A 27,794-nucleotide genomic window follows, 5' to 3' on the forward strand; every position below is an offset into this window, starting at 1 on the left:
TCCATTTTAATTGTACATACGTATTTCACGATATAAACATTGTGGGTTAAGCATCGTTTATAAGTAAAAATATGGCCAATATGGATTGTTGCGTTCTTCTTAGAATTACATGTTATATAATTTTTTTCTCTAACTGTATATAATAAATATTCGTCGTCGTGATTAACCGTTTTTGACATTTGGCATTGCGTATTGATACTTTAAAATGGCGTCTATAATAATGATAAATGTATTTTTTTAATTGAACGATCAACTTTTTATTCGTTTTGTTATGAAAGTCACAAAATAAATTTGATAATTGTATTATTATGAAGTTACTTTTTAAGGTGTATTAATTGATGTCAAAGTTTGTAATGGTTATTAATTATGAATTTATTTTTAGTATAATTTCTGTATATAAGTATTTGTTTATTAATTGTTAGTTTTTATTAATAAGGATCATCCTGTGACTGCATTTAGCATATTCAGTTTGAAGTCCCCAGGCAGTGATTTGCATTTTGAATATTGTATAAAATGCATGAAGGTTTATGTTTTGTTTCTAAACTTTGCATGTTTTGTTAGTTTTAGAACGAAAAGTTACTTGTTTTTGCATGACGGACTTTAACAATTAGTTACGTAATTTTGGCTGTACATTGGCGCTTTTTGTTCATTTGAGTAGTAGGTAAACAAAAATTTGCTTAGTTGACAACTTTATGTAGTTAGTATACAACATTGATACATTACGCCATATGTACCTGTAATAATGTCAACGTTAAAGTGAAAGTGAAAGAAATCCTTGAATGCTCACTCATTGTTTGGGCCATGATCTTGATATTGGTTTATTTACGATACTTAATAGTTTAACACGTAATATCTACAATTCTTCTTAATTTCTACAGTTGAAGAAGTATTATATTTTTAAGTTTAAAACTTTGACATTTTTACTTAACCGTAATTAGTGTATGTAGTTTATAACTAATTATATATATGTGTGTACTTTATATGTGTATGCATGAATTTGGTGATGGCTTACAGAAAGCTGTACGCTCTAGTTGACAATCTGCGCGTACGCACTTCGATGATCGTTGCTTGCAGAGTGCCGACCATTTACTACGGTGCGAGGACCCATAAGCAGATAGAGCAAGTGGTGAAGGAATTCGCGAGAACTGTGTACAGTGGTGAGGCGGCGATGACCGTTCTATCTAGTAGAGAATACAGCTGTATACGGGAGTTTGATAGGCACCAATGGTCGTCGAAGAATGACATGTGTCGGGGATGTGTAAAGGTGAGATATGATTTTACTGTAAAAGTTATTTAGTTTTAAATATATATAGTAATTTTTGCCAAGGCTTTCCTAGCGCTTAGGTATCATAAATAAAGGGAATGATTTGCTTTAAATTTTATTGATTTCCATAACAGTTTTTTTTATATGAAAAAAGTTTTTTTACCTTTAAAGTAGATTAGTCAGTTTTGCGTAGAAACGGTAAAAAAAGACGAAAATTTACTATATAATTTATTTATCCTAAAATATTAAATTAAACCTTGATATTTTCAGACATTTGAGAGTAATAAAAAAGACTCTAGCAATTGCCTCTACCACAACAATAGGAAACTTCTAAATCATAGGACTCTTCCAGCTGTTTTTGATTTAGAAGACCTAGTTAATGCTGGAAAGGAGAAACAGGCCTGTCCCTACTATGCTGCGAGGGAAATGGCTACAGCGGCGAATATAATCTTCTGTCCATACAATTATCTAATAGAACCTAGTATAAGAAGCAGTGTGAGTATTATTATTAGTACCAATTCAAAAGGGCATTATAGATACATATTGAGCCTAGTAGACTAAAATTGGGACGGCTGATGGCGACGTGTATCTCGTTCGTATTTTCTCATTTAAATAAAATACATTTTTTTTGTAATGAGAAATAAAGTTCTTTAAACATTATTAACACCATGGAATACATTAATGTGGTTCGGCCTTTGCAATGTTAATTCTATAGAGTATAATTTTTTTATCGCACCTTATACACCTCGATATGACACAGATGAGAATGCAATGTTATACTTATGTCGAGATAATTATTGGATGAGAAATTGAAATTTTTTAAAATTATTATATATACTTGTTTGAAGTATATTTACTTGTATATTATCTAATATCATAAATTGGGATTGAACTTAATACAGAAGACCTATGTGTAGATCAGAAGAAGTCTGGCAGCGGTACATAACATAACACTTGTAAAATTATATTAACAAAGCGAAATAAATAAGTTGAAACTCCTTCTGTTAAATGAGTATCAGCTACATCGTAATAAACCAATATAATCTGTAACCTTAAAGCTTAGGTTTCCTAGAAAAGCGGTGCCGTTAACTAACGGCCGTCCTTACTTTTTAATGCAAAAATACAATAATTTTTGCTCGTCCAAGTCACGTTTCCACTCATTGTATTAATTAAATATGGGCACCGCTACACGCGAAAAACGTTGAACTAATTTTTATCACCGTTATGACGGCCGTCATGCAAATGACAGCACCGCTATTTGACGTTACGGTGCCACTCAACGTTCTCTACAAAACCTACTCCGATGTTATTTATAGACAGCGTATGGGTGACGTCACCCAACGTTACATTACGGCCGTTAGATAACGGCACCGCTTTTCGAGGAAACCTAAGCTTACCAAGTTAAAGTGTAAACGTTCGTAATTCAAACTTAAAAAGCAGGATCATGGCAATTTTATTTTTCTAACCAGATGCAAATAGACGTAAGCGACAACATAGTGATTATCGACGAGGGTCATAACATAGAAGACGTGTGTCGTGATGCTGCTACGATTACCATAACTCGTACTAATATCACAGCTGCCATTACTGTAAGTATTTTAGGCCACACCAAGTGTAGCTTCAAATCACAGTAAGTGTATATATTTTTGAAATTATTGTGAAGTGTCAATATTTTTTTAATTCTAGCATCACATATTTAGATGAAATAAAATCTACGATGAGTGATTTTGGTTTCAGGAACTACAAAAAGTATCACAATACAGATACGAAAATCAGGACTCAATGGGATATATTGAACATCTGTTGAAGGTACTCAGTAATTGGGACCAATGGTAAGTTCCTAAACAAGTACTGATTGTATGTTTTATCTGTTTCGTTTCATAGTTTTGCCCTTGCAACCATTTTAAACCGCTATTAGTTGGTCACTTCGTATGGTCAATCATTAGTGTTACATTCTAAAATAGTTGACACGAGGCGCTAGTCTAATTTTAGTAGACGCATAAAGATTTGGTACCCACCAGAAATGTATGACAAATGGTAGAACGATATTTACAGTGGGCCTTTGTATGAAAAACTCCAATATCAAATTAACAATTTTAAAACTATGGTAACTTATAAACGAAATCAGTTGCTTGGTTTAAAATTACATAATATTTTTTTATCATTTTTATTGACAAGTTGCTGACAAGCCTTATGCCTGACACACGCTATTGATTTTTGTATATGAGCAAATCTTGTACGGGCATCGAACCCACGGCCTAAGGTTATGCATCTTACAAACCTAGAAATTAAGGTAATACTGCTCTACCTCTAATATGTGATTAATAAGAACAAAAAATTGTCAGTTTGAAAAATACGGACTCACTAACAAAAAGACTAGTAGTACTAGGCTGTCTTAGAATTAATTTCGTTTCATTTTTTAGAAAATACATAAAGAAAATAGTATTATTGTTTCAGTGTATTTTGAAAATGTTACATACCTAATTAATTTACACACATAAATAATTATAATTCTTAACTCTAGGTTTGTGAATCAGATGCCATTAATCAACAATCGCCCAGTTAACAACGACAAAGCTGAATACACGTGGGTGGTGGAACACTTTCTGAATACGTTGGAAAATCATACTATTGGCCTCGGAAACTATTCTGGTATGTAATTTGTCGTAAAGTGTCCAAAACTGAGCGTTTTTAAAGTAGTTTTTGCTGCGCACTACCACGGCGGCAGTATCACTTAACATCAGGATTCAACCCTTTTGTCCTGTTCTATAATAAATAATTATTTGAAAATACATGGTACGCATCTCAGAGGCCGTTCATGATTTTCTTATTTGGTGATTACGTCAACAGTATTTACTTTTTTACACATATTAACCACACATTTTCTATGCTTGAAAACGAAATGCATTTTCGAGCATTCCTACAAAAAATTCGTTATACTTGAACGGCCGCTCATATGTAATGCCGATGAGTAGGGATGCCTACAAATTCATATTTCATGACGTGGAATAAGTGATACTTGTATCTTATGTTCCTTAATAAACAAATTTTAATTATGAAATTTAAATTATGAAATTTTATTATTGTTTAATGAAATAAATTCTACTATTTCTGTATTGTCTTAATTTGGACGAAGCAATGTTTTAAAATTGATATAAAAACTTAAAATAAAAATATGTTTTATTTCATCAATTTCGGTTTCAGAATTTCGTGATCACGCCGAAATGTTTTGTCGACGGCTCCGTGAGGACCCTCGTACGTTGATGGGCGTGTCTCAATCTACGGGCACGCTGGTGGAGAACATCAATACATTGCTGGGTAATAACATTTTTTATTGACCGTTTATAAATTAAATTATGTTATTTAATTGCATCGCATTTTACTTAAGTATTATTTATGTCTAATTGTATTGTGAAAAGGGGAGAAAAAGGACCTACTAAACTATTTTAGTTAAAACTGTTCGGTCTCTAAGTCAATTCTCAATAACAAATATGCATATTAAAAAAATTAAATGTTACTTATTTTCTAAAGGGTATTTATTTCGTGACGGTGGTCGTCACATCGATGACTTCGTGCCCACACTTGAGCGAACCGAGATACCAGATATATCACGGAGAAATTTCAAAAATAATCATGTATGTATACAGTATATATAAATAAGCATAATTCTTATTTAAGTCCCGATTTTCTTTTGGTTCTACCGCTTGCACTTCTCTTTTAGCTTTATTATTGCTTAAATATTATAAATAAATAAGCTAAGAGTAAAAAAACACCAAAAGGGCTACATCACAATAAAAATTTCTTTAAATTACTGAAGAATTAAGAGAAAAACAAAATATAATCAATACAACAACGAAACAAAAACAATTAAAACAGAGAGAAAAAAGGCCTTTATATATCTTATATGTACATATAAGATCTAACTATCTTAAATTAATGGAGTCAAGCATTCACTTGGCACAGAACTTAAATACCTGGCTAAGAGTGTGGAACTTAAAAACTAGCTATAATCTCCCAACAGATAGATAAAGAAGAACTCTGCCTTCGTCTTATCTGTATGAACCCTGCGGTGGTTTTCGAAGCCCTGAAGCCAGCAAGGTCCATCATCATAGCCTCCGGAACGCTGGCTCCTTTAATCAGTATGCATTCGGAGCTGGGCACTAAGTTCCCTTTAGAAGCTAATCCCAGGCATATCATATCTAGCGATCGGGTGAGTTTATTGCTAAATATTCATTTGCCTTCAGGGCCTTTAATACAATAAGGTCATAAGTCATCAAATTATAAAGAATAAATATTAAGATATATATAAATTACGTGTCACGTTGTTTGTGGACTCCTAAACTACCGAACCGATTTCAATTAAATTTGCACACCGTGTGCAGTTTGATCTAACTTAAAAGATAGGATAGCTTACAACTCAATTTATACCCGCAATATTATTTTATTGCAAATTATTTGTCATTCACAATTCTAACAGATGGCGCTAAGTTGAAAGTACCAACGTTTCACATAAACTGGCATAACCACCAAAAAAGCATGGTGGTCCCCATGGCTGGTGTTCTCCCTACCGTTTCCCTTGAATAGTTTAATACTATGTAATATAAAAAATACCTAATAGCCACAGCAACGCTTGGCCGAGTCTGCTAGTAATATATATGTTAAGGTTCTGAGTGCCAAGTCTATTTAATTGCTGTCATATTAACACCGTGTATGGTGATAATTTGATTAAATTCATATCAACAATATTTGGATTTATATTTGTTTGTGTAAATATTATGTCCTTTATTTACGCGTGAAATTCCTTCTTAAATTACTTAGGAAACTTTTGTCACATAAGGATAATTTTCAGTCGAGTCAATACATTTTATTACCAACAGGTGTGGATAGGTAGCTTATCTACTTGCCCGGATGGATCACCGTTACAGTGCATTTACAGTGAGTTGCAACAAGTACACATACAAGACGCGCTCGGCAAAATCGTGGTACATGTGTGTAGCATCACCCCCTCGGGAGTGCTATGCTTCCTGCCGTCTTATTGGGTTATGAACAAACTAATCACACGGTAAGTTTTTATTTAACTGCCAAGTAAACTTTAAATTACTTAAATCTGTAATGAATATTGCAGTTGACATTGGATTGTATAGTTTTTTAGGTTTTGCGTCGCATATATAGTCTACACATTTGAAATATGTATCTTTTGCCTCTCAAATAGTAGCTCTACCATCTTTGTCAAAGTTAAAATCGCTAGCGTACAAAACGTCCGGGAAAATATTTAATTGAAAATTGTTAGTTATAATAAAAAACCAGAGGGGTTTAACCTTAAGAGCCACACCACTGTACATAATTTATTTAATAACATAAAAATATATAATAAATACAAAAACAGATTTAATAAACCGAAAGTAAATAAGTCAAATAAACACATCATAGTATACGTATAACATCTAAATAATGTGTATTTGTTAAGTTTAATTATTGTGTAAGTTCGTAGCACAAATATTTGTAACGTTAGATTTAGAATGCTCACGTTGATTTGATAGATTTGATCTTCCAATCGGAACTCCATATGAAACGAGGATTTTGTTTGAACGTGTGTTTTTCTATTCCAGATGGCAAGATACCGGCATTTGGAATAAGTTGGAATCCATAAAAAATGTGTTTCAAGAGGGCCGGAATGTTCGAGATCATAACGACATTATGGAGGTTGGTTTCATTATGAATTATTCTATATAAAAGCCTTCTACTTTCGTTCGGCTACTGTATTAGCTGTTACTGTATTAGCTTACTTTGCATTACTTTAAAAAACTATATAGATAGATAGTATTTAGAAATGTAAATATGTAGATTGTAGTAACAAAATAAAAATACAGTCAAAATCTGTTATTAAACGCCATCGAAGGAACTACGATGTTTTTAGTCCCTTTTTTGTTTGGTCGTAATAACCGATAGTCAGATACAATAATTCAGCCGGGTGTTGATTTTGGTCAATAGAATCGTTATGTTGTTCTAAACGATGTCGTCATAAACGGTTTTGGCTTTAAGTATCATTTTTTAAATATTTTTTACGAACAGGAATCATTAAGTATTTTAATGAGTTCGGTATCCCGATATGTAATATCGCCTTTGTGGTCCAAGTCAAGACCAGCTTAGCTATGAGGTCCGTACTACTGCTATTTAATTCTGGCTCGAAATGTTAAAACAGGATTCGGCGATTTCTTGGTTCACTATAATTTACATCTCTTATTCTCTAAAGTTATATATTGGTTACTTTAGATTGAAATTTCAGTTTTAAAACAATTATTTTTAAAACAAATTGAGTTACAAGTAGGGAGTAATCTAACGTCTTACGTCAGTTTGGTTTGTCAAAATAGTAAAGTAATTTTTTCCTTAAAATAAAACCCTTAATTAGGGCTATTAGGTTAGGTAATCCGGTGTCTTTATAGGGTATTTAATATTTATTATAATTAAATCTTCAGGATTATTATGAATGTGCAGCGTCTTCGCGTGGCGCGTTGCTATTTGCAGTGTATCGAGGTAAAGTCTCCGAGGGTATGGACTTCAAAGATCATCAAGCCAGAGCTGTCATTGCTGTAAGATTCAAATGTCACTAATAATATTATGTTTGCCTAATTTCACCTTTATCGTAATGTTTTGATTTTTAATAGTATTTGACCTATTTGTTTATAACCTTTATAATTAATGAAGAAACTGTTGGCTCTGACGGAGTTTAGTATATAAAATAGATAGATAAAGAATATAAAAATATTTTTCAGATTGGTATACCCTACCCAAACACTTTTGAAACGGCTGTGAAAGAAAAGATGAAATATAATGATAAATACCAGAAAGAAAGAAATCTTCTTAAAGGTCGCGAGTGGCTGCAAGTGCAGGCCTTTAGGTGAGGTATTTCAAGAATTTATTTTCGCGTCTCGTTTTTTAACAAATATGTATTTCACTTTCTTTAATCCACGTCGAATTTATATATTAAAATGTTTTTTTAAAATTAATTAAAATTAACTTTATCGAGCACCTGATTATAATACAATTACTTACGGTTTTAAAAATACTGAATATCTCTCGAGAAAGGTATTAGAGTTTTCCTGAAAATTTTGTTAAAACAAGGAACGAAGAATGACTGAGAAAAGTTTTTTTTCTTGACCAATGTTTAATTCCAGGCCCCTGAACCAGGCGGTAGGCAGATGTGTCAGACACCGTATGGACTGGGGAGCAGTTTTGCTCGTCGATGGAAGGTTCCGGAACCCTCAGTACTCAGATCAACTGTCAAAGTGGGTGCGCGAATATGTGAGTATTTTAATATTTGATTTATAAAGATGTTTTAACGAGTAGGTTCAAGTGTTTGTCATCCTTTACAAATATTTGTCGAGCTATACTCTGATTTTTAATTCCGTAGAATTGTGACAGCTATAATTTTTTGACATGTCAGAGAGTACAAACCTTTTTGGCCGGGCACATTTTTCAATTTTTCAATACGAGTCTGAACATGACTCTATATGTACATACATTTTATTTGTTAGTGAATGTATCCATATTAAGTGCGGTGCTCCACATTAAAAGCGGTTTTACGGCGACTGATAATTACGTGCCTTTTCATTACAAACAGTAAAAAACGCACAAGTAAAGATAACATTTTTTTAGAAGGTTCACTAACCCTGGAATTAGTAGGCAGTGAATCAGTGATGCGAGCTAAAGAATAAAATAAAGTAATTAAAGTTAATTCGACATATTGTTCGTGATATTGAAATATTTGTTATTTTAGTATTAGGTCACTTGAGTAAGTAAATATTAAGATTTACCTTTTTGTAGGTAAAACAGAATAAATTCGTAGCATTTTTTATTATTACCTCAACTGGGTTAAATTTGGCCCTTTTTCGGTGGAGAACTTTTTTAGTAGCAACATTTATGGAATGTCAGAATTCTATGGAATAAAAAATAAGAGTAGGACCTATAGGATAAAATAATATGCTAATTGGTTTTGTATGAATGTAGACATTTGCAGAACACGCATCCGTTTTTGATCGGGAGACATCTGTATTTTAAAAAAACGTATTAGATTTTGAGACTTTTTAAGTGTCGACTGTGAATCTACTTCCTACTAAAATACTATTAATCTATCCTACTGCCACTTAAATCATGGCCGTGATTTTATACGTATATTTTTTTAATGTGTACATTTAGGTATTCAATTAATAAGATTTAGCAAATAAGTTTTATGGATTTTAATGAACATTTTCACTTTATTAAATCTTTATGTAATCTTATTAATTATTGAATATTTTATTATTTTAAGCTAAACAAAAACCACCACACTTTCGAGAGCCTGTTGAGCAGCGCCAATAGTTTAGAGTCGTTCATGCAACATATGAAGATACAAGAAACCGAAGATACGTGATTAATTTTAATTAAATTTTGTAATAAATAATTTTTGATATGGTTTTAAAATTTTGTTGTCATTTTAAAATCTAAACGATGATTAAATTAGGTAGATTACGAGTTTATACCATTCTAAGTGACGACATCCAAACTGGTTGGTAGGTACATGAGATTTTTGGAAAAATGCATTTGACCTGGTAAATGCGATTATATAATATATATTAGAGAATTATTAACACAATAATAAAAATATGTTAAATTTTTTATTTTTGATAATGTGATTTATAGACATAATTATTATTGATTCTACATGCGTACTGCTGTGTTAGCTAGAATTTCTTCTACAATATGGCACCAAGACCGGATAGACGTAACTATTATTTCTTACGAATTCTGAAAAGAAAGAAAAACTTTATTCCACTATAATTTAAGGTAACAAATAAATGCGCGAGCGCCTTAATATTTAAAAAAATACAACGTTTTAGTTCCGTTACGTTTGGCCTTGTTCTGGCACATTATGTTTATGCTGTGATAGAAAGGGACAATGGCTCAACCATCAGCTTTTCCAAAGAATAAAGTGTTTTCTTTCAAAACATTTACATTTCATTTATTTTTGCACCTCGAAGCGAAATTATATTATATACATATAAATATTTGGCACCAACTTTGTTACACTCATAGTTCACGCTACAGAACTATGTAGGTACCTATATCTTTGCCCTATAGTCACGTTATCAAGCTATCTATCGGCGAGTAAAAGGGTCTATGAAAAAACAGGGGTATGCGTATTTGTAATACGGGATCTGATAAAAGAAATTTATCTATAAATACTTCTGAAACTTAATAATAATAATAATATTAATCATTACCTCTTAGTGCAGTCGACGGTGCGTTCATGTCTTTTAAGATGTGATACGTGTGGAAAACGTTGCTTGCATATGTCGCACGAAAATGGCCGCTCTCCCGTGTGATACCTTCAAAACAAAATATTACGTAATAGGATTGCATTAGCTAAGTACATTGAAACAACTTCTATACATTTATTCATCCAAATATGTAACGTAAAATGACGCCGTTGTAGTCCATTATAAACTGTAAAACGTTTGTTTAGTTCGCGTTACAATACAACTTTACGAAAACAAATATCAACTTAAAGACAAAGAGAAAGTTTCAAGTTCTGAAATATTACATTATTTCTTAACTTTAATTCACACTTTTCAGATATTTGATGGAAATGATTAGAATATAAAATCTCATACCGTTGATGCACCACGAGATCGCACTTCTTAAAGAACCGCTTCCCGCAGCCTTCTGCGTCGCACTCGAAACGTGTTATACCCTCGTGGGAACGCTCTATGTGTTGTTTTAACTGCCAAAAATTATGCATTACATTCATTATAACTTTCAATGGTCGATGATTACATATTTTTTAAGGTTAGATTTCAATGTAGAGGGAGGGTAAAACTTGCTGAGTTTCTTGCCCGTTCTTCTCAGAACAAGGCCTACTGGTAGTTTTGCGAACGGATGACGTAGTCTTGCTCTTTCGCGAATTTTGTAAACGTTTTTGACATTCATAAGCATGCCCTAAGACGTATCTAAATTGAATAAACGTATTTTGATTGGATTTGAATTCATTTTATAGAGGTCTAGATAGATAGCCTTTAACAGATTTTGAAAATTTAATATTAATGAAGAGAAACAAAAACTGCTGTTTTTATTAACTTACACGTCACCTTTAAGTGACTAGTTTTTCATGTGTATAAAAAAATCATGTACCTACTAAATTTAACAAAATTAATAATATTTTCACTTGTCATATGTACCTGGTCCGAGAATTTGTACAGAACATCGATACATCAATAAATAAAATATTAACTAAGATTATCTAACATTATCCAACAAAATACATACGTATGTTATACTGTTTTAAAATTTGGAAAAGTTATTTGATCCAACCGAATAGCCAATTATATTTTCGCATAAATTAATTAATTAAAATTACCATCCATGCAGCGGGATAATGTGACGGGCAGTGCGGGCACGTGTGATCCGGTAAGGTTCGCGGCTGATGAGCGGCCGCGTGATGTTTATTAAGTGTCGAACGATAACTAAAGCGAACGCCGCATACGTCACAACGATGACGACGAAGGGACGGGTTATGAATTGCTGCAATGTTTAAAATATAGTAAAACCAAATTAAATCTGACAACATTATTAGGTATATTATATATATTGTCATGTACAGAAATGCGTGAATATCCATATCTCCAAAACTACTTAGCCGTGTTGATGTAACTGGGTCTAAGAATATACTTGTTAATATATTTTTATATGCACACATGCTAAGCCTAAGTAGATCATCAGGCTTAAAAAGTAAACAGACAATCCATATTTAAAAATATGTAGTTCTACATATTGCAAAAAATTCTATTTGAAAACACAAAAATACAAGAACTATATTGTCATTCGATTATCAGGATAGACATTCGTATAAAACTACGATTGAGCAGCTGTTGCAAGACTGCATTTCAATAAATTATATTTTTTTTCTTTATTAATATTATTTCCAGTATCTTATTAGTAGTATCTATTGGTTTTACTACTAAGGTCTTGATGAATAAAAAGGGTTTGTATCTAAATGCTATCACATGGGTGGAAGGCACTAATCAAAGTAAAAATCAAAACATCATCATTTTCATCATCAAACTTAAGAACAATCCTTTGACATGGCTAATACTGAAGTCACTTTACTGTAACTTTTGTTGCACTGTAACATATTTTCTTCCCACTTACCTATGTGAGATTTATAATTATCCTTTTTGTTAAAAACTTTGTTACAAGTCTTGCAAATGAACTCCACTGGTTTTTTATTCTTACTTGACTTGTCCGTACTTTCTTTATTATTTAAATTCTCTTTATCAAATCCCTCTTTACCAGTTTTATCTTGCTCTGCTATTTTAATTAGAACTATGTTTTTATTTAATGCATTTTTATATTTCTTAATATTACTCTCACTTGTCCCTGTTGTGTTGTTTATGTTATCTTGCTCTACCTTAATTATGACTGGTACAATGTTATTCAAAAGATTATTTTCTTGTTTAACTACATAATCATCCTTTACCAAACCCATTTCGATTTTTTCTTCACTATTGACTAGTTCAACATCAATATTTAACATATCTTGTAATTTCTCGGCATCGATTTCACTGTTTAGGCTTATGATAAATGTATCGTCATCTTCAGTAGAAATATACTGCACTGTATTTTCCCCAATAAGCTGATTTAAATTTGCGGCTAAATTTGTACTCGCTTCTAAATCAACATCGCTTTCGAAAATAGTAGCACACTCATCGGGCAAAGTGGGAGGTAGGACTGGTCTATCAGGAAATGTATTTAAATTAAACAAATCTTCAGGTAAATTATCATTTCTTGTAAGAGCATTCATTAAATCTTGATCCATACTTTTGCTACCTATTGTATAGTCAAATATTTCCCCATTGCTACTGTAATCTATATCATTAGTGTTCATATTAAAGATTTGGCTATTTTGTAAGCTGTCAAAATCTAGATCATTATAAAGGAACTCGTCATCTAAGGAATGTAGTTGATTCATTTCCTTTAAAAATTCTATTTGCATCAAATTATCATCTGGAGTAACATTTGTATAACTTGTATTATTATTAAAAGTATTTAATATTTCATGGTTTGTCGACATAGTCATGTAATCGTCTTCAACTGATAGTATATCATCAACAATATTTTCAACAATTTTATTTCCATCAGTATTTTGTTTTGTATCTGTTCCACTTTCTGTGTGTTGTCTGTGAATGAATAAAAATATTGGTAACTGAACTAAGACCATCTTTTCAGAAGCAAGTCCTGTTTATTTAGCTATACAATACATTTGATAGATTATTTAAAAAAAAAACAAATAATACTTAACACTCATCACTAAAACAGAAAAATGTTTCTCTTACCTAACACAGTGCTCCAACAATGCACTCTTATACTGAAAAGACATACCACATTCTCGACAATAGTTTTTTCTAGTAGTTTTGTCTTTGGCTGTGTCTACAAATTGAGTACATGTTTTTTGATGTCGTTTTAATGTAGCCAGCTAAAATATTATATATAAATTATTATTAATACATTTTAGCAAAACTGGTAAATAGAGATACTCATATTTATATATGATGCAGCTTATACATAACAAAATATACTGCAAATCTTGCCTAATTGCTTATTATCAATTTTAAAATATCTTTAATGAAACTAATTAAATTGGAATGTCCACTCTTAATAACTTATCATAATATTAACTATCTTAGCTAAAAGTGATTTATAGAAACATATATACTATTATTTATATTCACAATAGATTGCAATTATACCTGAGAGTATCTATTCTGACAACCCAAACAACAGTATTTTTTCTCCTTAGTATGACAAACCATGTGACGATTCAAATTTGATTTATCTTTGAATTTTTTATGACATTTGGTGCAAGAAAATCTATTTAAACCTGCAAAACAATATTTTCATTCATTTTACTAAAAAGTTATATAAATTAATATTAATGTGTTATATTTCATATATGAATCCTACCATAACACTGGCAAGTATTAAGTGCTTGTCCATATAAATTATTAAAAAAAAGGGCCCTAGGTGTTAATTATATAAACATAGGTAAGTTTTTTCATACAAATATTTGGCAGTTTAGTAGTTGTCATCATTAATTATACTAGGTTATAGCTCTGTGACAAAATAAATCTCCATTTATTGTTTAAAGATTGAATTGTAATTAAAACCTATGTAAAGAAAAATATTTTAATTAACTTCTGAAAACTTACCATCATGAATGTCTTTGTGTTTTTTCAAATCAGAGGCCTTGAGAAATGATTTATCACACACATCACATTTATGGGGTCTAAAATAAATATTTTTTAGTAACTAAAACATACACCTACTTCTTAAACCCTCTAGCTACAATATAGCATAAACTATACGGCTTACTTTATCTTACTATATCTAAGTTTATGGATCATGAATAATATAGAGAAGCCTTCTCATTAAGCCAACTTACATTGGATAAATAATATATCATCATAAATTAATGCTCCAAAATATCCACTTCAATTAAGGTTATAGGCTGTAGCTGGATCTATAACCCGAGCCTACTTGCACCTTACACTAATGTCCCATATGCCTCTCACAGTCTTTCTTGATGATGAAACATTTAGTTAGGCATATCAATTACCATCACTTTAGATATAAAACCACACCACCACCAAATGAACAGCTGCAGTAATGGACATAAAATGTTTATAGCAGTTACCTGTAGTTTAAATGTTTAGAAAAAAGATGTTGCTGTAAACGCCAAAGAGCTTCAAAAACCATAGAACATTGTGGACATTTCCATACTCTAGCTAATGGTTTATGTGTTAGATAATGTTTCATAAGGTTCTGTTTAATTGAAAATTTCTGATTGGGACATTTATCTGAAATATAAAGAAAACATAATATTTATTTAGTATATTGTTGTAATTCTGACACAAACATCATAAAAAGCAATGGAAAGCACAATAATTACATGACAAAATATGGGACTTAACAAAATAAAAGGATCATAGTATGATTACTTCTTACCACAAACCCACAAATTATCTTTGGAATGAACTCGTAAATGGCCATAATATTTCTTAGCATTGTCGAACTTCTTTTTACAAATTTCACAGAGCAAGGTCGTCGGGCCGTTTAGATCGGGTTCTTCGAGAGGACCGTCTGTGAGAAATTGTGCGAGGACATCGTCGCCTCCTAACAAGGCGCCGCTCGAAGAGAGTGGATTATGAATATCGAAATTACATTCGTTTCCTCTTCTAAATAAACCCGATTCTGAATTTTCCGAATCTATAAACTATTTTAAAACTCGTCAGTAAATAACAAATATCCTCTACGGCAATAAACCCAATTATACTCACTGGTAAACTATAAAAAGATATATTTGACTCCATTGTTTACTTATTAAAATATTGAAATATTTCACATATTGTTTTTTTAGTAAACAATTACAAGAAAATTAATGGACCATTCACCATAGTCGATAGGCCAGCTGAGCACAATAGCCAATAATGAATAATTGCGAATTATTTTCACTACAGACTACAGAGTACAGACTACAAACATTAAAGTCTAGAGGAATGTACCACAGACTAGGGTGACTTTTAATGATATTTAGAAAAGATTTTGTCCAAATTAATACATATAGACCACTAACTAAGAGTATAATATTATTTGAAATATATTTAGCAATTAACGAATTAGATTACGAAATAACTTACATTAAAATTACTAAAATTGAATTATTTTACAACTAAAATAATTACTTAATAACGCATTACTTTCGACACAATGTGTAAAACACAATATCAAATTGAAATAAGAATTCATCCATTATTTCATTTATTTTACTTAGGAAATATAACGATAACTGTTCTCTAAACCTCACCACGTGTCTGTAACAATACAGCGCCGTAGCCCAATGCTGAGATCGGTGTACAGTGGGGAGAGATGTATCAAAAATAATGAATACCGATTACCGACTATATCGAGCAGTGTACCTTGTACCTAGGCCCAATCAAATTGCACACCCTTGCGTGTCAGTTTAGCGAAACAAGACGTTTTAATGGAATTGAAAAAATGTATCCTGGAATGTATCGTCTAATATATCCAGCAAGACCTAATAACATTACCTCCTTCACATTGCGTGTGCACAGGAGTTTGGGCATCCACTCGAAATGAGACCTTACGTGAGCTCAGCCCTATCTGATTATTACTAATGACTCGGCCTAAGTACTCAATCTCTTTCTTGCATTTCTTCTGAAATTTCTTTAAATTAATAGAAAACCGTGTCTGGGTAAGGGTTTCCAATATATTGTATATAATATTTATCACATTTAACATAAAAATCTATGTCAGGCGATATTTCTGAAAATTACATCGTCAAGGTAGGACAGAATGATACTTCAATATCCTGCCTTCCAACCTTTAGACCACGCAATACACGCAAGCATGTTATCGAGTATATTGTAAATGTTTTGCTACGGACTAAGAAATTAATGACACTGTCGATCCCCTATCCTTTAGTACACCAATAGGCACGCTTTGTATAATGGCAGTCGGGATATTATCATATTGTTTATAGCGATTATCTCTTGAGTCACTGCAAAAGTTAACTATCGAATTACCACGCGATTCAGAACACTGTCTAACAAAACAGAGCTCTATTTTATGTTCTTACAAAATGCACAAATAAACTTGTCACTAGATAACTACTTTTTATTAAAACTTGTACTGTTTGTGTTTTCATATTTAACTCTCTTAGGACACGACACCTGCCTGTGAACAATACCAGCACAAGAAAAGCATTGAAATTAGGTCCTAAATCTATCATTTTCATACAATACCTAGTTAAAGACCGTGTTTCTATAGGGTTATTATAAAAGCTAGTAAATTTAACCAAACTTTCTGATCAAATACATAAATATAGTAATTTAACACTTAACAGTCTAGGTAGCGCGAACTTGTGGGTCCGTAATGGCCCGTATGATTACTGCAACAATCAATTCATCGCTCATGCCTCGTACGGCACATAACTCATTAGCATAATAAGGAGTCAGAGTCTTTTTTCATAACGTCAAAAAAATATTTGCTATGTCTACCTACTCGTTGCGGGCAAAGTAATTTGAATTCCGTCTTAATTATTACACCAACTGCGATCTTTACTTATCCACTCGTTAGGCAAAACTTTAGCGTCCCTTTTTAAACAATATCCAATTCGAGATAAACATAATCCCAATGATGTGATAACTGTGCAGAGTCTACCTCCTCGCATCAATTTTCAAAATCGTAATACAATGGATCAAAATTAAAAATATAAATATTGTTACACCTTACCAGGATCATTGCGCTTACAAGTTTCTCGGTCACCCGGTTGAGTACTAGGTCTGCGCTCGTCAAATATGCACTGCCCTGACGTGGTTTCGGAGCATTCTTACCACCAACTTGTGAACTATTAATTCTCGGCGGCACTGATGCACTGTTCCTTATGGGAGCGCACTAAGGGCTAAGGGTAAGGGACATAACTCACCCACTAGCGAAGGTCATGCATGGTCGGATAAAGGCCTTGTACAGTGTCACATTTTGAGCACATGCCGCCTAGATATTTGACGGACTTTTGACACGGGATGGCGTGCCTGTATTACCTCTTTTTTGAAGCGGAATGTTTCTCGAGACTGAGTGAGGTACCACTGGGGTTGCCGGTTTGGAGCCTCTGCATTTGTATAAAGAGCGGTGTCATCGGAGTAAAGGGCTAGCTTCATATTGGGAGCTCTATGGATGTCGCCAGTGAACAGCGTGAAGAAGAGAGTTTTGAGGACCGACCCTTGAGGACGACCTCCGCCCGAGGAGACGATATGGATCGAGGTGACGATAACGTTCCTTCTACACGATAGCGCATCGAGCGATCGGATAAGAAATCGTGTACGTTACGCATGAGTCTTATTGGAACTTGAAGGTGGTAGAGCTAGACCTTGTCGAACGCCTTCGCTATGTCGAAGAATAGCGCACCCGTGGCTCTCGGTTCCAGTAAGCTATTCGTCCCGGAAGGACCGAATACAAAGGAAACCGGAAAGTTATCAGAGTCTAGTAACTAGTTCATGTAACATCTCTAGCACGTCATCAACGTAGCACCGTTGGAGTGCTTGTGGAGTGCTACGGTGTAGACAGTAGAACCGGAGTCAAGTAGCCACGCGTAACCAGAGTATTCTATGTTGGTAGGTGGGCAGCTCTAGCGACCGTTACCAATTTTCAATAGCACGCCCGTAAGTATTTTCTACTTTCACTAACGTTACTACATTAATATTAATCAACTTGTTTGTGTATTATTTTTATGTGATTAAAATAGGCAACTCATTATTAAATTTCGCTGGTAGCATATTGTATACATTATAATGTTGAGTATATTATAATGTTGAGTTGAGTTGAACGCAATTTCAATGATTTCTGACCTCAATGTGATCGTTTCTAGATTGATTGCATTTAGTAATTGATAAAAAATAATATCACTTATTGTTTTATCTTTGATCTCTGTTGATAAGGTTAGAAGCAATTTATTACATCTTTAGGTAAAAATTAATTTACTCGAAAGTGATCTTTTTATATCGAATGTGACAATGTCAAGAATATTTTTAAAAAAGGTCGAAACTCGAAAGCATCGTTCCAACTTCCAGTTATCAAAATATCAACTACCAACGGTAGTAGAGACTAGAGTACCGAGACTACCGAGTACGTTAGTTGGAAAGTTCAAAGTGGAAACAGCATAGTAACATAAATCTATCGTAAAATTTTTATCAAATCTTAAAGCTGTCTGGCCAAAGTCTGGATATGTAATGACATACTTAACAAATAAAAATATTTGCCTGATAACATTTACCTGTAGGTACTAAGCATATCTATCACCGCTTACCTATATAAAGCGATTCAGAAAAAATTGAACAAGAATGTGCATAGTTTTTATATACTCTGGATACCATGATCCAGAAAGCTGCTACAGTTTAGTTTTAGCTGCAAATAGGGATGAATTTTTCGATCGTCAAGCACAGAATATGGCGCCGTGGAAGGAAGACCAAACTATTTTTGGAGGTACAAAAAAAACAAACAAACTATTTTCAGCAATTGCCTCATGATGCAATACTAATATCACTACATATATTTTCAGGTATTGATTTAGAAGCGGAATGTCAAAGCACATGGTTAGCTTACTCGTTTTCTGAGAAGAAGATTGGTTTACTTCTTAACTATCCTGAAATTAAAAAGGAAAGTCCTAAAAGTAAGTACTATAACTCTATGCTATTAATTCTGACATCCTTTTAACTCATTATTAGGTAGTACAATGGGAAGGTATCTAATGAAATATGAGCAGTCTGTTTTATTTACATTAAGAATCAGTTAATGTGAAATACATTGCTGTCTTTGATAATGGCATAATAAAGCGACATAAGCTAAGTCTATACTAGACAGAAACTAATTTAAATTCAACAGATATAATTGTTTCTAATCCACACCCAGTTACAGGCTACTTCACTTAACTAGGTTTGACAATTTTTTACTCCATAATTTAAGGTAGAGGGAAAATTGTTACTGACTATATAAAAAGTAAATATACAACAGATAATTATGTGCCATTTATCAGAGATAATGGAGATGACTATAATGGATTCATCTTTGTGACAGTAGAGCTCAGGTAAGCCTTAATCAAACATCAACATCATCTAAAACCATTTTTAAGATAACCAACTACTTTAGTCTTTAAGCTAGTATATACTTATAGTTTATAATATGTGACACATCTTTTATAGAACCAAGAAAAAAATGTATATATGTTTTTTATCAAATATAACTTTAATTACAATCAAATTGGTTGATACATTATTGACTTACTAAAACTATGTATCTTTTACAGAAATAAAGAACCCCTTATTCAAACATATACCAATGCAACACATAATTTGCAGACATGGAAACAGAAATGTGTAGGGTTTTCAAACAGCTTGCCAGATACTCCTCTCTCAAAGGTGGTAGCTGGAAGGGAAAGAATGCAAAAAAATTGCGAAGAATATAAAGCAATTGAAGATAAATCAAAATTGATAGAAAGTCTATTGGATTTTTTGAAATCTAAAGAAAGGTTTTTCTTTAAAAGTTTATTCCGAGATGACTAGTTGTAAATTGTGAAACTTAAATTTCTAAATTGGTGCTGCAATGTGTCTGCTTGTTGAAACAGATAAGGGCTATTAATATTATAGTAATAAAACAATACACTAATTACACAATTTGTGGCCCGTGAATTGTGTAAGTTACAACTTACTAAGAGATACTAACTTTTTAGACATTTACCAGACCCAATTCTACAAAACCGAAGACCAATGGATTACAAATGTTTCTCATCAATATTTGTTTGCCTACCATCAGCCCGTTATGGAACAAGGTAAATATATTATGTAATTTTATCTAAATTGAAAAAAAAAACTATATGCCTAAAAGTATCTAACCTAGTAACTGTACAGGTTAAATTTAATCAGGCAATCAAACACAATGTCAATTAAATTCTCTTTATAAAAAATAATATTTGTTTGCAGGACACATACTTTGATGCTAGTTACAAAAAGTGGGCATGTTGATCTTATAGAAGTTACTATGCAATCACCAATCAACTTGTCTAGTCCAAATTGGAAAAGATCAAATTTTCAATTATAATTTAAGGATAAAACTAAAGCCAAAGGATATTTATAATATTTTTTTATTGTTAAAAGCAAATATACATATATATAATGTCTATATTACTTTTTTTGGCCAATTTTCCACTCTAAATACATCTGGAATAGAAAATTCCTCATCCTGTTCTAAAACACATCCTAGAAATTTTGGGATATTCAAAATTGTACCTGATAAAATATGTGGGAACTTAGCTTCTTTATTATCTGTGTAGGTGAACAGAAGTCTTTTGCTCATAAAATCTCCAATAAGAGAAAGGTGACCAATTTCTATGTACTTCTTCAGAGAAGTAGAGTACATTTCAATTGAAACTCTTAAAGATTCCCACACATGTATTTTATCAGCTGCCACATAACTCAATCTGTAATGATAGTCTAGCTCATTAAATAATGTCTTAACCATACATAAAATCTCCTCAAGCAGTTCATCTAATTCATTATTATCCCTTGCAACTCCAAATATTTGAACAGCTGAAGATTGACTGAGATTAAACAAACTATGGTTTTCTTCTTTACCTGTTGGAGTGTATTGCCTTCCTAAAGAAAAATATTTAAGTGGTAAAACTTTACCATATATAACATTTTTTGTATGATATGCCAAGAATGAATATAGAGAGCCTGCACCAGTCAAATGCAATCTTTTATCTTTGTTAAAAGCAGTATCATCATTGTGATGAAGAATAAATGTAGATGTAGGATCTGTATGATCTACACCGCAACCTTCCACAACCAAACTTTTAACAAAATCTGGGTTGGAAAACTGGATATATTTACTTCTTTTGAGGAAGTCACTAAAGTAAAACTTTGAACCTAACTCAAATAATGCTGCATCTCCCAACAGGTAAACTAAAGTATGGGTATTTTGTACATATTTAAAAAGATTTTTCTGTTTCCCAACCACATTATGATTCTTTGTGGTGCTGGGTGGTGACTTGTGTTGAAATATAACATTGTTTTCCTGGTCTGGTGTCAATTTATGCAGTAAGTTGGGCACATTTAAAGCCTCAACCATTGCTGCCTCTTCAGCCGACCATAGGGGACTTTTTAAGTTCTTTATATTTTCTTTAATTAAGTTAATTTGAATTTTAAATTTTTCAACTTCATTTCCTTCGTTCTTCAATTTTAATAATTCTGATAATTCTTTAGATAGTTTTGATTTGCTTTTTTCTTGTTGCAATTTTAGATTCCGTAAATCATTATAAACCTCCCAAAGATTCTCTAATTTATGTAAATCATAGTTAGACTTTCTTTTAATAATCATAGTTTGTAACATATCCTTATTTTTCATTAGGTTTGGAAAATCAACATGAGGAACGATAAATGCAAAGTTTTCAGTTGCTTTTGACCCATTTATAAACAATGCAGAAAATCTGACTGGTAGAATCTTAAAAACATTTTTACTATTAAATTTTATTAAAGTCTTATGCAACATTATCAATTTTTTTCTTTTTGTTAGGTGTAGGTGTATCTTCACTTAAAACAATATCACCATCCTTGTCTATTACATCAGAAATTTGAGTTACTATTTTTCTTTTGTTGGGAAGTTTAAAATTTCCGTATCCAGCGGCCCGCTCTGATTCTTCGATCGAATATGGTTCTAGTTCTAATGCTTTAAGTCTTCTTTTGTGAACTTTTGTTTTAAAATGTTCCTTAAGAGCTTTGTCGTCAATAAAATATCGTGCGCAGTGTAAACAATAATGCTGAGCCGCGCCAGGTAAATCTAAATCGACATCTTGATTCAATAACTTTTCCGATTTTTCTGAAAATCATAAAATAGTCGTTTAAAGAATACAAATACACTCTTATTTATAACCTAAACATGAATTGTCAACACCTGACACCATGTGGTTATGACATTCTTACCTTCCTTGAGATCTTCATCAATTTCATCTAAATCTTTCTTTCTATTCCGCACTCGCCAACGTTTGCTTAAATGTGTATCACCATGATGATATTTTTTACGCTTATAGGTCATATTATTTAATTTTCCCTGGCTAATGAATTATTTGAATTGTTTTTTTTAATAAAACCAATGAAATTTGAAAATGTGAATTGACACTTGACATTGACATACAAAGGGATCATAAACCAGTGTTGCCAGATGGTCGCGGCGACGTTCCCCTAGACTAATTTGATTTCCCCCCAGAAATCCCCTAGGATGCCTTCAAATACAAAATATAATAATTAATGTATAACCAGCGGCACGTAAGTCTAGCGCTGGCCGATACGTGGAGGGGATTGCTGCGCATGTGTACTGTCGCGCGGGGGACAAAATGCGACTGGAGTGCCAATCGACGCTCTTCATTCCGCTAGCCCCCCTCAGGTACCTTATTTTTTACCTCTGCGCAATAACGGTCTTCGCTAGAGTTTCGTGCCGCTAGTTATACGACATCGTTAGGAAAAGTTAATTTACTCGAAACGTGAATCTTTTAAGACAATGTCAAGATTTTATTTCATTCATTACTATTTATGTACTTATATACTTTGATTGTATAATGGTAGGGGAGCCCACGATGCTAAATGGGGATTTACTCGAGCGTCGTAGAGACCTATTGGGATGCAAAGCTTATATAATAAGAAGAAAAAAATGTTATATGAAATATACCTTTTCATCGGTGGGGGAAGCGGCTATAGATTGTTAAACATGTAAAAAAAAACTGTTGCATGGACATACTCGAGCGCGTCAGATATTGATAGCATCAATGCCCTACGTATTTTTAATAATGTACGTATGTTAATCTGATCGTTTGCATGATGCGGGTGGTTGTATTTAAGGGTTGAAAATGAAAAAAAAAAAAAATTTATCGAGCGCGTCAGATTTTCTAAGGGAGTGTTAAGTGCACCAAAAAAAAGCTCTCATTCACTAATCTGACGATTTCGATGGGACGCAAACCCACGGCCATTTTCATAATTTGCAAAAAAAAAATCGCAATTTTGAAATACTCAAGCGCGTCAGATTAAGATATATGTGGTTCATCTTTATGTTCTAAACGTACTGTCTCATAATCTGACGATTATCTAGAGGGATTCGCCTGATCTAACAATTTTTTTTTAGAAAAACGGTTCACCTAAAGGGCCATCCCTGCAACTTCCCGCTAATTCCATTCCTGGGTGCTTAAAATTGATATTTTGAGCTCGCTGAGTTCAAAGAAATAACATTTCTATGCATTTGAGCTCTCCCAGCTCGAAATTCTGATAGAAGTTTTATAGAACACTATTTTTGGAATTTTCAAACCGCAATAACTTTTGAATGGATCAAGCAATTTTCACGCGGTTGGCGGCATTCGACGAAGTTTTATCATCATCATAAGTAATTTTGCAATTTTAATTGATAGAACCACAAATTTCGGAGTAATCCCGAAAAAACACTTTTTCGGGTTTCTTTCGTTCACGATATCTCTCGAACTAATCAACCGCTTTTGACCAGCTTGGTGGCGATCGACGTGGTTTTACAAGCTCAAAGGCGGATTAGTTTTTGAAGTTAATCGATAAAGAAACCACTTTAAAAAATAAATATTTCTTATTTTTTTAAGATTTTTCAAAATTTCTCAAAATCTATCGGTCCGAATCGGTTCAAATTCACAGGAAATGTAATTTTGAGGGAAATATTTAGAACGCCGTTTAGTAGATTCCGATCGGTTTAAGGAAATGTAGGCATCACGCAGCTGCACGCATTTAACTTTATCGACGAATTTTTGTTATTTCGGCTTGCGGAAATCGTCAGATTATGTATATATTTTTCATTATTCTTGAATTATTTCCTTCAAAATAAAAAAAAAATTAGCTACGCTCGAGAATGTCGAGATGACGTTTTTTTTTTACAACTTTGTTGCCCTCCCCTTTTTTTCCGTCACTCTCAAATTGTCAGATTAGTGGAATATACGCTTTTTAGGATGTAATTAACTCACCCTACCTTAATGACGCGCTCGGGAATTTTTGATGGTCAATTTTTTTTTACTAATCTGATCCTGTCTCGTTCACGGGCGGCCGTATATATGGGCCTCATATTTTGTGGAGGTACTAAACCGGGTACAAGGTATCCCCCTATATATTAATCTGCCGCGCTTTAGTAAATCCCGAAATCTCTTCTTGGGCTCCCCTACCATAATATATACAAAGATTTGTTAGTTGAAGACACTTGTTATTTAAATAAAATATGTCTACATCACGGCAATTTACATAAAGATTTTAAAAACTCACGGGTGCCGTTGCCCACCTGGCCGCACTTCTTCGTAGCCAGGTGTAAATAGGTATGATATCGATATATTTATACGTTCATAACGTACATTTATTAATTATATATCAAATTGAAGCTATTTTTTTTAAATTAATTAGTACATGGGTGCCTAGTTAAATCTGGCCGCAAATAAGGGTTACCTAGAGTCAAAGAGAGTTAACGCATAACATCATTTGTCAGACAAGGATAGCGACATCCTTGGCAGAATAGATGACTGGAAATTCGAACCAGTTAAAAATTTCTGAAGAAAAAGACAAGAGGTTACGGCTTTTGTTGCGTTTAAGATACGCATTGCGCTTACATAGCGTTAGCAGTAATTGCATAAGTCATAATAATAATTATGAATGAATTATATTAATTATACTTGATCTTACCAAAATTATTACTATATCTGACAGAGAAAATAAAATGACAGAGTGACAGCACACTTGTTTTTAATTCGCTGCGTCTTCCAAAGAGTAAGCTTATGTTTAATTCATTGCTTGTGTTTATCCGCTCCTCTCAGGGGCGGACATTGGCCAGTTCGGTTAGAGCCCCTGCTGGCGTGTAGATGCGCTCGCTGCTCGCGACCTGCTGATGCAGGACAGTACTGGGGCGGGCGTATAGCCCTTGGTTATGTTTAATTATGTCTGGCTTTGGCTTAAATAGATTCATCCCCTATAAGTGGCTGGCATTTGCGGTTGGCAGGCATGGCGGATGATTGGAGGGGACAACTCAACATGGCGGCTTGGCTTGGCAGGATGTAACTGGCGACGTCACTTCCGTTACATTACACAATAAAAATACTATTGAGGATTTAATACCAACAGAACATCAAAATGGAAGGCAAATTTTTATTTATTGTTTTATCCTTTCATAACAATATTTCGTATTGGTGACGTGACGGAACGTGACGGAAGTAAATAAAATAACCATTATTTTCATATAATGTTATATTCTTACTATAATAAAATTCAGGGAAACAGTATTATACACGAATAAATACATTACTAATAATGTTATAACTACATTATTTTCATTAAGTTCAATTGTAATATTAGCTTTTCACTAAACAAATAATTAATATTAACTGCTCAATAAAACTGTAGGAATGATTTAAATGACAAATTTAGAAGACATAAAATCTCATCATAATGTTACGTCTCGGTAATATTATATGGATTTAATCAGTCAAAAAGTTAAAATTAAATAGCAGCTTGTTGAGGTTGTCCCCATTAACCACTGGTAATACAATAATCATCTTATGTTAACTAATGAAGGCATTACAGGTGTGATTAACTCGCAACGCAAATAACGCGTGCAAAAAACAATACTCGCACACATACAAACATAATATTCAAATTATAACGCCAAACTTCGCCTACTTTAAACCTAATACCTAAATAATTTATTTAACTTTCATTAAATCCCATGTGATATATTTTAATTTTCCATAAATATGCGCCTCGTCTAATTTGTAAGCATTATATACATATAACAATAAATTCAACTTTTGAAACAAACTTTTTATCTTTTGTACAGTAATATTGTTGAAAGATTAACACGGAAGCTTAACTCGATCCAATTATTGCACTATGGCTACCGAGGCCTTACAACTATTTCAATCCATATTCTTGTCAAAGTTAGCTACGGGATTATTCAAATATCATCTATTTATGCACCTTAGATATTCTCTACAGAGTTCATGCATATATCTACGATAAAACATGATGGGGCATTTAATGTGGTGATACTAGCAAAGATACTGAGGAAAAACTATATTAATGAAAAAAATATAAGAATCTCTTTACAGCAACTGAAAGTTTAAGACGCGTTGATCGAGTTTAACCGCAAATGCCCTACATTCAACACAACTATTTAAACTATAAAATATGTAATGCAGTGAATTAGGCCACCGATTGAATATAATTTTGAAAAATATATGGATAACACGATCTAAAGATAACAACAGGTATACGACAGCCCTACTATGTAGCTATCTACATTGACTAAACGGTACGTCTTACATAATCTTACGGTTAAGTGAATGCCGTATTATTAGTATCATATTTCATTCCAACGTTGCTATTCAAAACAAGAATTTAACAGCCCTTTAAGAATTCGTTAAAATATAGTGTCGAGTTAGAAGCTACCACATCCGTATTATTTTATTTAGATAAGTTTTGTGGTGTGGAATCGATCGTAAATACCAAAATCCCTGTTTGAAACTAGATTTTCTCGACAGCCTTAAAGCATTCAGTTTTCAAGTTCGTTTGTCGTTTAGGCCAAACGAAATTGGAAGCTTACAAAATTGGTATTTTGACTGGCAGCCCTGCAGTTGGAGGGCTCAGAATTGAGCGTAGCTCCCCCAGGCAGGGGCAGGTGTTCCCTACATGCCGTACCCGTGGTAAGGGGCGGGCGAAGGAGCCTGCGCGGCGTATGCGTACGGCGACGCTTGCGCAGCCACGCCGGGGTACGCCATTGATGGACCTGAAATTTATTCACAATGAATAAATAAGTTATATTACACAAATAAATAGTACTTTATCAAAATATTGCACAATAAGCACAGTATGAAAAATAAAGTGTTATTGAG

General features: G+C 33.0%; 6 protein-coding genes across 10 annotated transcripts in view; 2 read left to right on the plus strand and 4 right to left on the minus strand.

Moving 5' to 3' along the window:
- LOC125061741 (Fanconi anemia group J protein homolog) overlaps positions 1 to 9,724 on the plus strand; it is a 52,210-nt gene extending 42,486 nt beyond the window's left edge. For 2 of the 3 annotated variants that reach the window (XM_047667325.1, XM_047667341.1), the window contains 14 exons: positions 1,015 to 1,264; positions 1,535 to 1,759; positions 2,734 to 2,853; positions 3,002 to 3,096; positions 3,789 to 3,916; positions 4,469 to 4,582; positions 4,796 to 4,899; positions 5,286 to 5,474; positions 6,142 to 6,326; positions 6,874 to 6,967; positions 7,741 to 7,854; positions 8,038 to 8,162; positions 8,440 to 8,566; positions 9,573 to 9,724. In XM_047667325.1, coding sequence (XP_047523281.1) covers positions 1,015 to 1,264; positions 1,535 to 1,759; positions 2,734 to 2,853; positions 3,002 to 3,096; positions 3,789 to 3,916; positions 4,469 to 4,582; positions 4,796 to 4,899; positions 5,286 to 5,474; positions 6,142 to 6,326; positions 6,874 to 6,967; positions 7,741 to 7,854; positions 8,038 to 8,162; positions 8,440 to 8,566; positions 9,573 to 9,674 — 1,972 coding nt within the window. In that variant the 3' untranslated portion in view covers positions 9,675 to 9,724. The remainder of the gene's footprint in view (positions 1 to 1,014; positions 1,265 to 1,534; positions 1,760 to 2,733; positions 2,854 to 3,001; positions 3,097 to 3,788; positions 3,917 to 4,468; positions 4,583 to 4,795; positions 4,900 to 5,285; positions 5,475 to 6,141; positions 6,327 to 6,873; positions 6,968 to 7,740; positions 7,855 to 8,037; positions 8,163 to 8,439; positions 8,567 to 9,572) is intronic. The other variant, XM_047667332.1, reaches the window with a different exon arrangement.
- A 177-nt stretch (positions 9,725 to 9,901) lies between these two features.
- Positions 9,902 to 15,764, minus strand: LOC125060965 (zinc finger protein 184-like). The gene is made up of 11 exons (XM_047666099.1): positions 15,634 to 15,764; positions 15,302 to 15,569; positions 14,991 to 15,153; positions 14,506 to 14,582; positions 14,047 to 14,177; positions 13,633 to 13,772; positions 12,449 to 13,476; positions 11,658 to 11,821; positions 10,915 to 11,024; positions 10,525 to 10,629; positions 9,902 to 10,048 (listed from the first exon to the last, which is right to left on the minus strand). The coding sequence occupies exons 1-11, from the start codon at positions 15,664 to 15,666 to the stop codon at positions 10,033 to 10,035; spliced, it is 2,235 nt and encodes a 744-aa protein (XP_047522055.1). The 5' UTR covers positions 15,667 to 15,764; the 3' UTR covers positions 9,902 to 10,032.
- Positions 15,765 to 18,999: 3,235 nt separating this feature from the next.
- LOC125058199 (transport and Golgi organization protein 2) lies at positions 19,000 to 21,044 on the plus strand. Of its 2 annotated transcripts, XM_047662242.1 has the most exons (6): positions 19,007 to 19,354; positions 19,431 to 19,541; positions 19,835 to 19,955; positions 20,175 to 20,396; positions 20,598 to 20,696; positions 20,848 to 21,044. In XM_047662242.1, exons 1-6 carry the CDS (start codon positions 19,213 to 19,215, stop codon positions 20,963 to 20,965), a joined length of 813 nt encoding a protein of 270 aa, XP_047518198.1. In that variant the 5' UTR covers positions 19,007 to 19,212; the 3' UTR covers positions 20,966 to 21,044. The 2 variants fall into 2 exon arrangements, with proteins under 2 accessions (XP_047518206.1, XP_047518198.1); XM_047662250.1 differs by lacking the exons at positions 19,835 to 19,955; positions 20,175 to 20,396 and having other exon boundaries at positions 19,000 to 19,354.
- LOC125058192 (serine--tRNA synthetase-like protein Slimp) lies at positions 20,993 to 22,414 on the minus strand. The gene has a single exon (XM_047662230.1). The coding sequence runs from the start codon at positions 22,412 to 22,414 to the stop codon at positions 21,044 to 21,046; it is 1,371 nt and encodes a 456-aa protein (XP_047518186.1). The 3' UTR covers positions 20,993 to 21,043.
- On the minus strand, positions 22,363 to 23,060 carry LOC125058214 (zinc finger protein 593 homolog). Its single transcript, XM_047662261.1, has 2 exons — positions 22,846 to 23,060; positions 22,363 to 22,741 (listed from the first exon to the last, which is right to left on the minus strand). Exons 1-2 carry the CDS (start codon positions 22,955 to 22,957, stop codon positions 22,404 to 22,406), a joined length of 450 nt encoding a protein of 149 aa, XP_047518217.1. The 5' UTR covers positions 22,958 to 23,060; the 3' UTR covers positions 22,363 to 22,403.
- Positions 23,061 to 26,133: 3,073 nt separating this feature from the next.
- Positions 26,134 to 27,794, minus strand: part of LOC125061400 (clathrin heavy chain) — a 28,533-nt gene continuing 26,872 nt past the window's right edge. For both annotated transcript variants that reach the window (XM_047666844.1, XM_047666853.1), the window contains exon 29: positions 26,134 to 27,688. In XM_047666844.1, coding sequence (XP_047522800.1) covers positions 27,588 to 27,688 — 101 coding nt within the window. In that variant the 3' untranslated portion in view covers positions 26,134 to 27,587. The remainder of the gene's footprint in view (positions 27,689 to 27,794) is intronic.

Source organism: Pieris napi, chromosome 2 (genome assembly GCF_905475465.1).
Source record: "Pieris napi chromosome 2, ilPieNapi1.2, whole genome shotgun sequence".
Taxonomy (NCBI): Eukaryota; Metazoa; Arthropoda; class Insecta; order Lepidoptera; family Pieridae; genus Pieris; species Pieris napi.